The sequence below is a fragment of the Rattus rattus genome, chromosome 1, assembly GCF_011064425.1.
Source record: "Rattus rattus isolate New Zealand chromosome 1, Rrattus_CSIRO_v1, whole genome shotgun sequence".
Classification (NCBI taxonomy): domain Eukaryota; kingdom Metazoa; phylum Chordata; class Mammalia; order Rodentia; family Muridae; genus Rattus; species Rattus rattus.
In genome coordinates, this window is record NC_046154.1 from 49,530,155 (window position 1) to 49,547,182 (window position 17,028).

The 17,028-nt window shown below is 39.6% G+C and overlaps 1 protein-coding gene across 3 annotated transcripts in view; it reads left to right on the plus strand.

Moving 5' to 3' along the window:
- Prkaa2 (protein kinase AMP-activated catalytic subunit alpha 2) overlaps nt 1–17,028 on the plus strand; it is a 70,009-nt gene that overhangs the window by 26,382 nt on the left and 26,599 nt on the right. Inside the window, exon 2 of one of the 3 annotated variants that reach the window (XM_032901203.1) lies at nt 4,354–4,495. The exons of 1 other annotated variant lie outside the window; for it this stretch is intronic. In XM_032901203.1, the coding sequence (XP_032757094.1) occupies nt 4,354–4,495 (142 nt within the window). Of the gene's footprint in view, nt 1–4,353; nt 4,496–6,131; nt 6,473–17,028 lie in introns of those variants that run through there. One more of the 3 variants, XM_032901213.1, reaches the window with a different exon arrangement.

Here is a 17,028-nt window from a genome sequence, read left to right on the forward strand (position 1 = left end):
ATTTTATTTTAATCTTCTTTTTTTTTGTGTCTATCTGAAGGTGTATTGAGTTTACTTTTTTTTTATAAAACCAATGTTATTTATTTGTTAGTGTTTTCTATAATAAAGTTTATAAAATTAAAAAAAATTGAAAAGGAAAAAAAATTGAAAAGGCAAACCCCCTGTTTTGTTTATCTTTTGTATTTGTTCTATTGTGTTTATTTCTACTCTGACTTTTGTTCTTTCTCCTTTTCAGTTTGGTTTGTTCTTCCTTTTCTGGGTCCTTAAAATACCTGATTAGGCTGTGTGCTTTAAACCTTTTTTTTTTTATATTATATGAGCATTTATTGCTATAGAATTCTTACCACTACCTTTGCTGTCAGAATATGATTTGTTGTTGTTGGCATTTGCTCCTGCGCTGCCGTGGTCTCTAGCGAGCAGCTCACTGGTACGATCTTAGCTTCTTCATATTGCTCTATTGGGGTGGATGTGGACACACACATTGCTCTATGGGGGTGGATGTGGACACACACATTGCTCTATGGGGGTGGATGTGGACACATACATTGCTCTATTGGGGTGGATGTGGACACATACATTTTATTCAGGGCGGATAAGGCACTATATACCACAAATGGTGCTGGTCTAACTAGATGTCTGAGCATAGAAGAAGGACTCAAGTCCAAGTGGATCAAAGGCCCCAACACCAACCTGATAAGAGAGAGTGGGGAGTAGTCTTGAATGCGCAGGAGGCCACTTTCCTGAACAGAACATCAAGAGCTCAGGCTCTGAGATCAACAGTTCGTAATTGGAGCCTCACAAAACTGAAAAGCTTCTAGAAGGCAAAGGACAAAACGGCAGCCTACAGAATGGGAAAAGATCGTCACCAACCCTGCATAAGACAGAGGGCTGACATCTAAGGTACAAAGAACTCAAATTAGACATTAACAAACCAAATAACCCAATTAAAAAATGGGGTACGGATCTAAACAGATAATTCTCACAGAGGGATTTCTAATTGATTAGCAGCACTTAGAGAAATGGTCAATATCCTTAGTCCTCAGAGAAATACAAATCAAAATGACTCTGAGACTCCATCTTACAACCACCAGAATGGCTAAGGTCAAAACTTCAAGGGACAGATCATCTGGCAAGGATGCAGGGCACAGGGAACTCCTTCACTGCTGGTGGGAGTACAAACTTGCACGACTTTGGAAATCAAGTGGGCAGTTTCGCAGAAAGTTGGGAACATAAACATTTTAAAAATTGATTCTATCAGATGTTTTCTCTCAGCTACTAACGATGCATTTCTCAGCAAATGTGTCTCAGACACAGCCATTCGTTAAGTTTTTTTTCAAAGTACCTTCTTAAAATAAAGACTTCCAAAATTTAAATTTAAGGAAGTCTTTTTTTCTGATTGCATCACTTTTGATTAAAAAAATCATCAGTTTTATTTGTGTGGACGGCTATGCAAATGGATAAATTAATAAATCCATCAGATTATAGTTTTATGTATATATTATATACTTGTTTGGAGAATGAGGGAGATGGCATAGGAAAAGGCTGTCTTGCAGCCTAGGGACTTGAGTTTTATCCTTAGCACTTAATTTTTTTTTTTTTTTAAATCAGTTGTTGTAGCACCTATAGTCATAGCACTAGGGAGATAGAGACAGGAAGATCTTTGGGGCTTGACAACAGCAACACTAGCTACTGCAGGTTCAGAGGAAGGAAGGAAGGAAGGAAGGAAGGTAGGTGGGTGTAGGGTGATTGGGGAAGATATTTGATCTAACCTCCAGACAAACATACACATGCATATGCAGAATACACAAGGAAGAGTTTTATTGTACTTGTCTTTCTAGTCTCAGTGTTGTTTCCCGTCATATTTACCAGGTCTGTAGGACTCCTGGGAAGTGGGAAGCAAGTGAACTTAATTTTCCCCAAGAATAGTTTTGAAGGTACCAAGATGTGGCTTTAAATAGCAGCTCTATCATTAGTTTTCAATGTGAATTTTGATGGTTTTCTTAAGCCATGTGGATCTGCTTTCTACTTTTTAAGAACTCTTGGATAGTTATTTTGTTGCTGCACTTGTTTCTCCATTGATACTCTGAAACCCATTGTAAATCTTTTTTTCATGTGCATAAGATCAACAAGCACATAAAAGATGCTTAGCAAATGTTTTAGATTTGTTAAATTTACAAATTGGTCAAGTAAATGGAAGTAAAACTTTGATGAATGAAAACATTTGATTTCCATAAAGCAAAGTTCATGTCTGCCACATACATAGAAGATAATTTTTAGTTTTGTATGCGTATTTATGAAAAGATTTGTTTTTCTCTTTTGAGACAAGGTTTCTCTGTTGTAGTCCTGGCTGTTTTGGAACTCACCCAGTAGATCAGGCTGGCCTTAAACTCAGAAAACCACCTGTGTTTGCCTCCAGGAGTTCTGGGATTAAAGGCAAGTGCTACCACTGCCTGGCTATTGAAAGAGTTTTAGAACTTTCATTTGGCTTTCAAAGAAAAGTGTGGCAAATTATTGTATGTAATTAATTGTAGTTAAGCACCAAGTTACTGAAGGTATCATTAGGCCGTATAATTAACAAAAAAGGGGGAGTTGTCAATACATTTGACTGTTAACTTAAGGCATTTACTTCATTTATCAGTACTGTAACCATTTCTAGGGAAAATGCCGTTTCTTCTTCAGTATTTCATGTGGGAGAGGCAAAGGAATACTTTGTCGTTATATTCTTTTCTGAATCAGTTCACTAGCATTTTTGTTTTCAGTTTATTCCTGTGATATTAAAACAAATGACCCAACTGCTTGGCTAATATCACATTTGATATGTTTATATCATGTGACCAGGATACCTGAGAACAACATGTATGGAGGAATTATTTATTTTGGCTCCCAGCTTCAGAGGTGCCAGTCCATCATGACTGGAAGGGCAGGTTGGAGCAGATCAGTTTCTATTTTCTCAGCCAGAAAGGAAAAAGAGACAAGAACCACTTGCCTCCTTAAAGACGCTTCCCGGTGACTTTCTCCTTCCACAGGCCCGCCTCATACCTCACCTGTCAGCTGTAATGGGGTAGCATGAAGAGCAAGGCATTTGCCCTTGATTAGGTCAGTGTCTGCTGGTTTTAATTATCTTGAAAGTACCTTCACAGACGGACCCAGAATTGCACTTCACTAACCTCTAAAGCGTTGACTCAGTCAACATGATAGGACTAACCATCACGGAGTCCATGGTCTTCTTTGATTTGAAGGTTACCTGTGTTTCAGTGCTTTTGGTTAGTGGGGAAGGAGGAGCTGGATCTTGCCTGTTGTTGTGGTAAATCATGTATATCTCCCTGGAGAGTAGTCGGACTTCACAGAGTTGTTGTAAGGATGGATGAGCAAGCCAGCTAGCACTCAGAATACTGCTCAGTACACACTAGGAAATAGCACTGCCGCTCCGACTGCTACTTTTACTATAGTGTTTAAGTGATGGTTCTTTACTATCAAAGGAATACTCAGTAGCTACCACAGTGGGAATCTTTTTTTTCTAGCATACAAGCAGTGCATTATTAGTAAAGGACACAAGTTTGGCAGAGGAAGAGGACAGGGATGCTGCATCTAATTTTGAATTTGCTAAACTTGAGGTGCTTATGGAACACCCATCTTGAAATTCTCTATGTGAACATGAAGAGGGAGCAGGATCGTTAGTTAGCTATGAGCCTCGGGTGATGAGTGAGATGATTCGTGTCTCTACCGTGGATCTAGGGGAGAAGCCTGGGACATTAATCTTTAAAGAGTCAATAGAGAGCAGAGAGGAGAGCACCTAGGAGTTAATAGGAGGGAGTGAGGGTAACCTCGAGAGTACTGCCTCCTCAGCGGAACCATTAATGCCGGATCAGCCCGGTGAGATGAGTCTGGGCACTGAACCAAGGGAGCAAGAAGTGGCATGGGACGTAGCAAAGATTGCGTTAACTTGAATTTTGAATAGTAGTTAACTATTTTATTATGTTTATTAAAAAATTACTTCTGTAATAAATACAGTGATGTTAAATAGAAGATGAGAAATAAGGAAAATATAATGAATTCTGTCTAAAAGATGTTCCCTAGTAGTCCCATGATGGAATATAGAATTGAGTAATCCTTTGCACAGAGGTGGAAGGAACATTGCTCGGCTTTGCTGAGGATGCTGAGGTGATGGAGGCACAGCTTCTGTGTTGAAGGCATGCTTTCTCAAGGGGAAGAGGCTGAGGTACAGGAGGAGGACTTCAGGCCTGTGTGTCCCGTGATGCTGGAGTGCGTCCAAGCTTAGAGCACAGTGGGAAGGTGCATGAGGAGTGATTCTGTTCTTCTGACAGCCAATATTTCTCTTTCTCTTTTCTTCAGTTGGAGAACATCAATTGACAGGCCATAAAGTGGCAGTTAAGATCTTAAATAGACAGAAGATTCGCAGTTTAGATGTTGTTGGAAAAATAAAACGAGAAATTCAAAATCTTAAACTCTTTCGTCATCCTCATATTATCAAACTGTAAGTATTTTTGTGCTTGAAAATATAAGAGAACTGTCCTGAAATAGTTGAACCGAAATTCTATAAATACCTTAAGTTAATTTTAGGAAACATCAGTTTCCATGTTCATATTCAGTTTTAATTCATTACCCCTCTGTCAGTTCTTCAGTGCACATTCTTGGTTTAAAATTAAAGCCTTGATTCAGAGTTGGTACTAGTCACGTGATGAGTATAGCCTTGGAGGTTGATTCTTTAGAATTCACTCTGGAGATCACTCAGCATTTGTAATTCTATGTTGGTTCTTTTCTTCTTTTTCCTCTTTCTATTTTTAATTTAAAAGTAATTTCAGGCCAGGCGTAACAGCACATTACTGTAATTGGTGACCAGGGCAAGGGGGTTGTGAGTTTGAGGTCAACCTGGGATATATAGCAAAACTGGTCTAAAAATGGTAAATACTGAAAGAGCTGTAAGCTAGTTAGTTAAACTGAAAGATAATTTAACTAATTAGATATAGAAAATCTAGATATTAAGGATGCAGTAATCTTCTGTTATGTTTAAAGTTCTGTAGAGAATAGATTAACATTCTAGATGCAGAAAATTTCTTTATTGTGCTTTAAAGCTAGGATGCAGTTTTTATAAAACAAATGTTAATTTATTCACTCAAGGAGTACCTGAGGGTAGCCAAGGACTGTGCCGAGCATTCTACATTCATAGTCCCATAATACATCATGACAAGTCGGTAAGGTAGGCTTACTTTATTGGTAAGAAGACAGCATACCCAACAGGGATAAGCAACTAGAAAAGTTAATTTGTAGCCAGGGTTTTGACCCAGTTATATTTATATATTGTTATTCAAGTATGTAAACAAAGAACAATATGGTTTTTATAAATGCCAAATTAGTTAGTGAATATAGTACTAGAAATCGTAGAAAGAGAGTTAATGTATATCTTGATTCAAATAAGATTGCTGCATAAGAAAGCCTATTTAAGATCAATGTAAAGATATTACTGTCTTTTAGATTTTGTTTGCTAGTATATTAAAATCAGAATAAATTATATTTAGCCTAAAAATTAGTCAGTGAACAATCTTTTCTTTTTCTTTCTTTCTCTCTCTCTCTTTTAATTTTTGAAAAAGGGTTCTCTGTATAGCCCTATATGCCCTAGAACTTGCACTGTGTACCAGGCTGGGTTCAAACTCAGATATCCACCTGCCTCTGCCTCCTAAGTGCTGGGATTAAAGGTGTGCACCACCATTGCCTGGCTAGTGATCAATCTTTATGAAAATCATTTTATCCAATCTACCCTATTCCTTTCCCTCCAGTCCCCCTTCCCCGCTTTCCAAGTCCAACTTCAAAGCTCTTTTAAAACTCCCAGTGAGCAATCTTTGAATATCTGTTAATGGGGAGCACCTTGATAACCCTGTGGAGTGCTTTGGTTTATTTGATGATAGTCAGCAGGATAAGAGTCCTCCAATGTCTGTCTTCTCACCTCAAGAACCCGTGAATGTTGTCTGTTACATTGGAAAGAGAAACTAAGGTGACTGTTATCTTACGCTGAAAGAGGGGAGATGGTTCCGGATGGCTCGAGAGCCTACGTAGACACCGTGATCCTCAAGTAACAGACAGGGGAGAAGGAGGAGTCAGAAAGGTCATCGTGAGCAGATATGGGAGGACTCTGCTGGCTAGTGGAGGCTTAGGAGATGGGGAAATGTCTGTGCAACAACACAGGACAGCCTCCAAAGCCAAATCTGCAAAGTGGACTTTGCTCTGGGAGTCTTCAGAGGCACCGAAACCTTGCCAACACCTTAGTTCCTGCGCTAGGCTACTAATCTGCAGAGCTATAACTCATGCCTGTTCTCTTCAGCCTCTTACCTTTGAAGTATGCAGGCAAAGAAACAGTAACACTGTTCTGGTTAGCTCTTGTCAACTTGACACAAATTGGAGTTTTCTGGGAACAGGGAACCTCAGTTAAGGAGTTGCCTCTCAGTTTGGCCTACAGGTATGTCTGTGGGGCATTTTCTTGGTTAATGACTGGTGTTAGAGGGACTAGCCTGTGGGCAGTGCCAAGCCTGGGCAGACAGTTGTAGGTAAAAAGCAAACTGACAAAGCCTCGGAGAGTGGTCCCGGAAGCGGTGCTCCTTTACTGTCTCTGCTTGTGTTCCTGCCCTTACTTGTCTTCATGCTGCACTGGAGTCTGCAAGATGAAGTCAGTCCTTTCCTGCCCATGTTGCTCTAAGTCAGTATTATCACAGCAACAGAAAATGAAGCTAGAGCAAACAGCAAGTTGTGATTTCTCCTCCCAGGACAGGAGCGCCCTCTCTGGCCCGGACCTATTATGTGTACCAGGATAGCCACAAGCTCACAGAGTTCTTCCTGCCTCTGACTCCAAAGTGACAGAATTAAAGAGAGGTGCCACCAAGCCCAGCTTGTGAAATCCCTAAAATGCGTGGTTAGTACAATTTTACAGGCTTTGAAATATTTAGTTTTTGTTGTTGTACTTTTTGTCAGTGCACTATTGCAAATTAAAATATTTGGTGATGGAGCCCACATAGTGCCATCTTGCCAACATCAAGAATATGCCACCGACTGTTCCTAGTTGGCTAATACTTGGTTTGGTGTGCCATTGGGTAATACAATTGCCATGAAACTTCCAGCTTTGCAGTAAGCTTCAATGCTATATGATACTTTAGGTTCATTCCATTATAAACATAGAATCACATGGCAATATTTGATTTTAAGACTACCTCTAGTACTAAGTGCTAGAATGTGAATGTAAAAGGTTTGGAAGGTTAGTATACAATACAACCTGTCGAGGATAATGCACCTCTCTTCCCATTTACTCTCTAACTTTCAAATGGCGTGCTTCATAGTGTTATGTAAGAAGTAACTGTTGGCATTGGTAGAATGCCAACACAAAAGCAAGCACTGGCCTCCTGTGAGCTGATTCTATTCTTCCTTGAGCTGACTCCAAGTAGTTTTCAGTAAACTGAAGCAGTTCATTTTTTTTTTTTGTTTTTTTTTTTTTTTTCGAGCTGGGGACCGAACCCAGGGCCTTGCGCTCCTAGGTAAGCGCTCTACCACTGAGCTAAATCCCCAGCCCTCATTTTTTTTTTTTTAATACAGTCTTGCTGTTATAACCTAGGCTGACCTAGATAGAACTACTGTGTAACCCAGTCTGACCTCCCCATCAAACTCACAGTCTGGTGTAACCCAAGCAAACTCACAATCCTGTGTTTGCTTCCTTAGTGCTGTGCCAGTGACATTGTGCCCTTCTTACATCTGACTTGACTCCATATTGGTATTGACTTCAATGGCTTGTAAGCTAAATCTCTTTGGGTTTTGCTGCTTACTAGCTATTATGTATAAGAGGAGAAACCTGAAATGGCCATACTAAAAGTATCTTGTACCAGAGTGAGGGTAGAGAAAGAACAGATGCCTCTGACTGGGCTTTTAAGAAGCTAGCCCTGGAAGCTCCCATTTGGAGTGTGTGATACAGATTTGTTCTGCCCTTGAAAACATAGATTGCGTTTTATCACTGTTTTAGTTTAATTCTGTTGCTGTGATAAAATACCCTGACAACAAGCAATTTAGGGAGGAAGGGAGTTTACTTGGCCTGTAATTACAGTTATAGTCTATTGCTGAGGGAAAGTCGGGTCAGGAACACATAGTTAATCACACACATTACTTCCACATCAGGAGCAGAGAGGAATGATGTGTCCTGCTGGCTGCCGGCTGCCAGCCCTTTCCCCTCTTAGACAGTTCAGGAACCAGCCCATAAGATGGCACCTCCCACAGCAGGCCAAGTTTTCCTACAACAGTTAACCATTATGACGGCCCAGTCCCCAGCAGACATGTTCATAGTCCAGTCTGATCCAGATAATTCCTCAACTGGGCCTTCCTTCTCAGGTGACTCTGGGTTGTAGCAAATTGTTAATTAAAACTAGGAGCACAGTCAACAAGCAGCTTATTGTAGAATTTAAAACCTGATTTCTCACATTGTAATTTATCAGTGTTTTCTTGTTGCTGTTTCTATAATTTATTAACAATTTTTGTCTCATTCTGACTTAGAGTTAATTATTGTAACATTGTACTAAAATAACTATAGAACAGCCTTAGAGTTGGTCAGCAAGTAATTAGCGGAGATGAATCAGTGCTTAAAGCTCTTACATTTTCAGCCATGAACTTAAGTCATTCATCCACATTGCCTCTTGAATTGTGAATCTGAATTTTTTAAAAAGAAAAACACTCATGTTTTCTTCCAACTGAGAAAGTTTATTGACATAGCCTTTAGTAATGTTAGTGTTAAACACACACACACACACACACACACACACACACACACACACACACAAACACACACACACAGAGAGAGAGAGAGAGAGAGAGAAAGAGAGACAGAGAGACAGAGACAGACAGAGACATATACACAAAGAGATCTGATTCATAATCTTTGTTTTGTTCTTTCTTAACTTTCTGTCAAGAATGGTTTCATTATTGCCCTTAGAATCGGTCAGAAAAAGTGAAGACTGACAGATATTTACTGAATTATTTTTTTTATTAACTTAAAAAGAGCAGTGTTTGTTTATCTGAGAGCCACTGGCAAAAGTCGAAACATAACAACTGAGATGGAAAGGAAAAGTGAAAACTTTCCGAGACTCTAGAATTTATGGAATTGGTCTTTGTTTTTGTTTTCTTTCCTCTGTAGTTCGAGTTACACTCAAAAGGTGAATACTTCTTATATAGGAAAAGATTTTTTTTCTGGCTAATTATTTAATCTACTTCTTTAAGCCGATCCTCAGCTTTTTTTTTTTTTTTCTTTTCTTTTTTTTTTTTTTTTTTTTGGAGCTGGGGACCCGAACCCAGGGCCTTGCGCATGCTAGGCAAGCGCCCTACCACTGAGCTAAATCCCCAACCCCGATCCTCAGCTTTTAATTAAGAGTATTCACCATCTTGAATGTTGTGATCCTCAGGTTTCCATGACCTAATCTTCTGGTTTCCCCCCTTTTTTTTGTTTTTGTTTTTTTTTAAAGATTTATTTATTTAATGTATATAAGCACACTGTAGCTGTCTTCAGACATACCCGACCCCATTACAGATGGTTGTGAGCCATCATTTGGCTGCTGGGAATTGAACTCAGGATCTCTGGAAGAGCAGGCAGTGCTCTTAACCTCTGAGCCGTCTCTCTAGCCCCTGGTTTTCCCTTTTTGTTCTCTGCCTAATCTTAAAAGTTTCTCTTTACCCTCAGTAAATACATTAAGTGTGAACTTCAACCTGCGGGGCTCATGCAGCCTTCTGAGTGCACACTTCAGTGACTTCCTTACTACCAGAGCATCACTTGTCATCTCTGTAAGGCCTCCCATTTGTTTTGCTGTCCTGAACATAGTTGTGAGAAAGGAGAGGAGCACTCTTCTAGGGTGAAGCTGAGTGTGAGCATCCTGGGGAAGGGAAGATTGCTGTAACGGCCAGAGCAGAATGGAGATAAGGTCATAAGGTCACAGGAGACAGGTTTGGGTCTTCTACGTTGGGGACTTTGGGAGAGCTAGAGGACTGCCTTGACTGTGGTATAGAGGAAGAAATGGAAGCAGGAAGACCAGCAAGAAAGCCATTGCCATTGGCTAGCTGAGAGACTGTGGTAGCTTTAACCATTTTGATGGATAAGGTTTGTGGTATCTGATATAACAACCACTAGACACGTGTATTCTTTTAAAGATAAAATTAACTGTAATTAATGGTTTAACTTTTGTGCTTAGTAAGTAATATAGACAGAACAGATATGAAGTAATCTATCTTTATTCTTTTATATATATATATATAAATAATTGTAATTAAAGGTTTGATTTTTGTGCTTAGTAAGTAATATAGACAGAACAGATATGAAGTAATCTCTTTATCTCTTACATATTTTTATATATACATATACAAATATACTTTGATCATGCTCACTCTCTCCTGTTCTCTCTCACCCCACCCCTGCTCTAGACATTTCCTTCTCAGCAAGTCCCCTGCTGTTCCCTCACTTCTGCTCTCATGTCTTCTGCAGCGCCCCATTCCATTTAATTGACATTGCAATCATGAGCCTTGCAGGGCGATTTACTTGAGCAAGGGCAGCATACCAGTGCCCAATCACAGAAGAGTATGACTACCCTTCCCCTTCAGTCACCAGTCTATAGCTCCTCAGGGAAGGGTGGGGCCTCAGGAGCCCCTGTCTGTCCATGATAGAATATTGTCAGGTGCAAACGTGTGCAGAGAGAACTGCTGTGCACCCATCAACACACAACTCTGTCATGAGCAGAAGAGAGCATTCCATGATATGCCTTCCCATCTGGTGCATTTTAGATTCTTTCTGTCCCTCTTCTGTGTTCCTTGGGCCTAGGAATGAGTGATACAATGTCCCATCTAAGGCGGATCTCACACAGTCACTTATTCTTAGTATTTTGCCTAGTGTCTTGTCTCTGCATTGACCCACTGCACACAGAAGTGTCTGTGACCAAGAGTGAGAGCAGCACTAATCAGTACAAACATTAAAAGTCAGTGTGACTCTACGTCCATGTAGCAAAATTAGTCATGTGTTTCAGAGCCAGAACTAATGAATGACTGCGAGATTGGAAAGAAGGAGTAAAGAAAGGAAATAAAGGGTCTATATTTTTGGCTTGAACCACCAAGTAACAATAGTGGTACCTACTTTCTGAGAGGAATGAAAGAAACAATGGAATTGTGCTGACCATTAGGAAATGTTTAAACTATGCTAAATATTGTGTCTTACTATGTATCTGAATGGAGATGTCATATAGAATCATCGCTTATCCAGCCCATAATAAATGCTCAATAACTACTTGTAAATATAAAGAGGAAATGTTTTAGTGAAGCCTCAGCATTTCTATGAGGTTAGTCAAGAACAAGAGGATGAATGTAAGCATGTGTATCTAAGCAATCTCAGTGTAGTTGGTTCGCAGAGTATGCATAGGGAAAAGGATGGGCAAGCCAAAGACGGAAGGGTAGACTGTTGATCCGTTACTTAACACACACCACCTTTGGGCATTAATGCTACAGTAACCGACAGAAAAGCCATCCTGGATGGAGATGAAGAGGGAGAACATATGTGTGTGTGTGTGGGGGGGTGGGGAAGTAGGCAATAAACCCACAATAGTCAACTCTATCACATGCAGTAAGGAGGTAAGGAACCTGGAAGAGGAATTATTCACAGAGCAACTGACAATACAAAGGGGGTCTGAAGTGGAAAATCCTACACTCCAGTAATCAAGAGAAGAATGATCTAGGGCAGTGGTTCTTAACCTGTGGGTTGCATATATATATCAGATATTCAGATTCATAACAGTAGCAAAATTACAGTTAGGAAGTAGCCAAACCAATTTTATGGTTGGGGATCACTGCAGCATGAGGAACTCTATTAAAGGGTTGCAGCATCAGGAAGGTTGAGAACACTGATCTAGTAGAGTAAGAAACAGAAAGGGAGCCACACTATACAGAACAGTACTGGATATTGTTAAGGACTTTAACTTCTACTCTTGTGTGAGATGAGATGTCATCAGCTGCCCAGGTGGACCAGTGACTAAAAGCAATTCCATAGAACGAACGAATCCACAGCAGGAGACAGGCTGAGCTGAAGTGCCAGGGACAGCCATCCTTGATGTGCACGTTGTTATCAGTGACCTGTTTTGGGGCCCATGGCATAGCAGTGCTAGGAACTAGCACTTTATGGGACCCAGGTGAGGGAGTCAAGCACTTTGCTTTGTTGTGTCCCCTAAATTCTTCCTTTTCCTCCTCCCCTTCTTCCTCTTCAAGAGTTGTTTTATTTTTATTTTTGTGTGGTGTGCATGTGTACACGTGTTTGTACATGTGTACATATGTGTACATGTGATGTAGGTGCCTTTGGAGTCCAGAAAAGAGTGTTGGATCTCCTGCAGCTGGAGGTGCAAGCATTTGTGAGCCACCACCACATGTGGTGCTGGGAACTGAGCTTAGCGCCACTGAGCAGTACCTGCCTGGGCTGCTGGGCCACCTCTCCCTCTCCCAAACCCTTTACAGTACGCTGTGGACTAACTTAGGAAACAGCTTGATCTCAGCAGGTTGTCAACTGTTCTTATGGCTACTATTGAGTAAGATGAAAACCAAAAATGGACTTATTAGATTTGGTGAACAGGAGGTTACTATTTTTTTGTTCATTTGTTTTAAAACTTTCATTAGAATGTTAAAGTCAAAAATCTTACACGAAGAAAGAATATGTGGGGCTGGAGAGGTGGCTCAGCTATTAAGAGGACTGACTGCTCTTCCAAAGATCCTGAGTTCAATTCCCAGAAACCACATGGTGGCTCACAACCATCTGTAATGGTTATCTGGGGCCCTCTTCTGGTGTGTCTGAAGACAGCTACAGTGTACTCATATAAATACAATAATAAATAAAACTTAAAAAAAAAATATGTGATGAAGAGAAACAATAGTTTAGGAGAGGGGAAAGAGAGCAGTAGTAATTCAAAGAGCATGTATCGTCTAAGGGGGTGTCTTTTAGGGTGGGTAAAGTCATAGATGTTTGTGTGCCACAGTGGAGAAGAATTGGATGGAGACCAGACAATAATAGATGCAGGAGAGAGGGGGCTAATTGTAGCAGATAAGTTCCTTAGCAGGTAGAATTCAGTAGATAATTTGAAGAGTTAATCTTAGAAAATTTATGACCATGAATTTTTAGTGTATGTAGTGGGAAGAAAAAAAATTATTAGAAATGAGAATGTTTAGGAACCCAGAGGTTATCTGTTAGACAGGTATCATAAATACATAGCATCTGTGTTCCAAATACAAACAATAAATAGCAGTGAGGAAAAAGACATGGTGAGGGGGAGGGAGAGGGGGAGGGAGAGAGAGGGAGGAGGATGGGGGAAAAAAGATAGGGGAGAGAGGAGGGAGGATGTACAGGAAGAGAGAGAGGGGGAGAGATCATTACTGAGTTACAATGGTGCATGCTACAGAGGCAGTGGGCTTTTGTTTGATGTTCTTTGATCATTTGTTTTGAAACAGGGTCTTACTATGTGGCCGAAGATGTCTTTGAACTTGTGAGGTAGTGATCTTGAACTTATTTTGAGGAAGATTAGAATGAAGTTTTTCTTTGCAACACAGTTTATTGCTATATTGTTCAAATATTACAGCATCTAATTTTTATTAATTAAAGGGGCTGGAGAGATGGCTCAGCAGTTAAGGGCACTGGTTGTTTTTCCAGAGATCCTGGGTTTAATTCCTAGTGCCCATATATCAGCTGGCAGCCATCTATAACTGTAGTGCTATGATGCCCTCTTCTGGTGTGCAGACATACATGCAGACAAAATGCCCATTTACATAAAAAGATAATTTAATATTTAGTTGATGAATTGATGAATCGAGACTTTCAGAAGGAGAGACATTGTGTCTTTGGCTAGAAGTGCACAGTAGCATGTAGTCTAGTCGTTACCCTAATGAGATGGAAATCTGATCAGCTCTCCAGTTCTAATAAGAGCTACGCCTTGTTCATCATGATGCTCTAAAGGATGGGTGGAGAAAGTGAACTTATCCTCTCAAGGACAAACCAAAACAAACTATCAGCAACCTATACATTAAAACAGGCAGAGCAACCAGTTAAAATGTATGGAAGGTATTGGATCTCATTCTGCAAATGAGGAACAAAAGGAGAAACATTGTAACTGAAGAGTCTTCTGATTGGATCTTTGAAGATATTCTTGGCTTTCAAAATGTGTGTCTGATAGTGATATACACGTACAGTTATATTTTAAGGAGATGCCCATTAGAGTATATTTAATCTGTTTATAGAGAAAAGTGAAAGCAAATTCAGAAGGTATGCTTTATAAACTCAGTAACCAGTGCATATTTATCCTATTTTCCACACTATTATGGAAATGGTTTTTATGTCCATGCATAAGTTAGAAAAACATAAACAAACCAATAAAATTTGCCAAAAGACACAAGCATTTCTTGGAGAAGAAATGTATATGATAGTTTGCAAGTACTAGATACTGTATAACTCCACAAACTTTCTCTAGTCATTTTAGCATCCCTAAACTCTCTTCAGAAAACAACTGGCACCCAAAATAGAGCATTCACATGTACTGGAACTGGGCAGTTCAGCTCCTCAGTATATATCGAGAGAAAACTCATCATGTACTGAAATGGTCAAGCAGCACATAATAGCAGAACTGTGGCAATAAGCCTCGCAGCTCTCTGTGGCGGAGAAATGAATAAATCAGCTCTGGGAATAACCGGATAACTACAGTGAACTGTTATGTAATGGTCATATCATATGACCGTGGCACACAACAGTATTGACTGATTTCTCAAAGAAGTTCTCCAATATTACATATGATGTATACCATTTGAAACCCTGAACCATTAAGTTAGGTGTATGGATATAAATCACTGTTAAGTATAAATATATAAATATGTACGTACATATTTTCATATATTAAAATAAAACTAAAATGAAAGCAAGAGAAGGTGAATGGGCCTCAGGACAGTGGCTTTCTTGGGTGAGGGTAAGAGGGCTGCAGTGGAGTGCAGTTCTCTGTGTGGCGACATGGGAGGGATTGGCAAGGCCCCGCTCTACTGCCTGGTAATAGTTTGTGTTTACCTACTAGGATATTATTAAAAACAGCAATCAACTAAAGAAAAGACCAGGAGAATGATTATTGCGTTTTATGCAGCTGTTATAATTAAAGAAAAATCTTACTGTATATACTAGAATATATAAATAACACTTTACAGTATAGACATTATCACGGAACAGGGATGTGCATGAATGTTGATTCTTGGCTCACTTCAGAGAGATTTTTTTTTTCCTTGAGTTGTATATATTACTTTGTGTTCGTTGCATAACAATGGATATAACCTTACCAGCCAGACATTGCTTAGGGATCAGCTGGCTAATTGCTTTTTTTTCTTAATTAAAAATGTTTCTGAAAAATGTTTAATGCATATTATTTTCCATTTCTGCCACATTAAAAGAGTGCTGTTATGTGTACTGATTATTCTTCATTGTAATTTTTATAATATTTCCATGTAATTACTAGAAGTTACCTTTTAATAACCCAGGGACTTGCTTTTCCCACCAAAGCAGCTTCTCTAATATGAAGCTGTTTTCCTAGGACTCTTCTGTTTCCAAAAATTGTTTCCCTTCATTAACTGAAATTTTATTGGTTGAAATTTTGCCATTTTTCTTTTTACTTTCAGTTCAATGTGGTATTGATTCAAGCTATTTACATATTTTAACGTGGTAATTTCTACATTAATTTAAATAGTTTGTTGTAAGTACTTTTCCAGATGCAAACTCATTAATCAAATTATCATCATTATGAAACATGTAATTACAAACTGAGAAATATGAGTTGTAAAGCCCAGGTAAATGTGTCTATGCAAGCAAGATGCCTCATTTACAATTGGGAGGTTGCCTGTAAGCTAAATTCTAAGCGATGGCTCATACCCTGTCAAAGGTACACAGGTCAGCAGAAATAGCCTGTATGAGGAAGCTGCAGCATAGGAAAATAAAGCATGATTAATAAAAAGTAGTGAGAGTAACTGTGGGTTTCATACTGAGAAATGACAGATAACAGGACCTGATTAGTGTGGAGCTTTAGGGTGGATAGAAAGCTGCTGGCCCTGAAATTCAGGTATGTGTCTGAAGAGAATCCTTGTTCAATGCCTTACTATATAGTTAGACTGCAAATTCCTCCACAGAGGATCCAACTTCTAGTTTCACACAGGGACAGTAAGAAGGGATTCCTGAAGTATTAAGGTCTCTTATTTGAGCAGTTATATCTGACTCACTCGTGGTAGCTACAGTTTTCATTGTAGGAAGTGGCCTTTGGTGTGTGTTAGCATATACTGTGGAGTTAGAGGCTTCGTGAGACAATTCGACCCAGCACTGTCCTATGAAGACTTGTGGTGTATTCCAAAGGATCACCAGCCAAGTTTGAGTTTCATTGTTTTGTTCATGCCTCATCCAGAATGGATAAGCACAAATGTGATTGGCAATAATTAATAAATCAGACCAGAAAAATGAGTTGGTAGCAATAGATGCTGCTGCCTACTGTATTCAGTTTGTTTGATCACTCAGTACCTGTCAGATAGTCTTTATCAAAGCATTTCTGTCAAGAGCTCTAAATAAAATTACCTTTCCACAGTTCACGTGAAATGGTCTCGAGTTTATTTCTCTTATAGCCATTTGTTTTACATAAAATGGGATACCTGCCCGTTGTGTCCTTCAAAGACTAAAGATTACCATCTGAAGTGTCTCTCCAGGCTGGCCCTGTAATTCACTTGTAGTGTCAGAATGTGGGAGCCAAGCAGGGAAGGTTATGAGTTGGAGGCAAGCCTGGACTCAGACATCTATCTCAACGACAAAAATGCCGAGAAAGCAGCACTGCTACAGACAGACGATCTTTTCATGTGTTTAATTTACACATGATGTGTTTTCTCTTCCTATAGATAGAATGTAATGCATCTACTTGATGGCTATTAGGATTACCCGGCCCACCACCAGCTAGAACATACTCGCTTTAT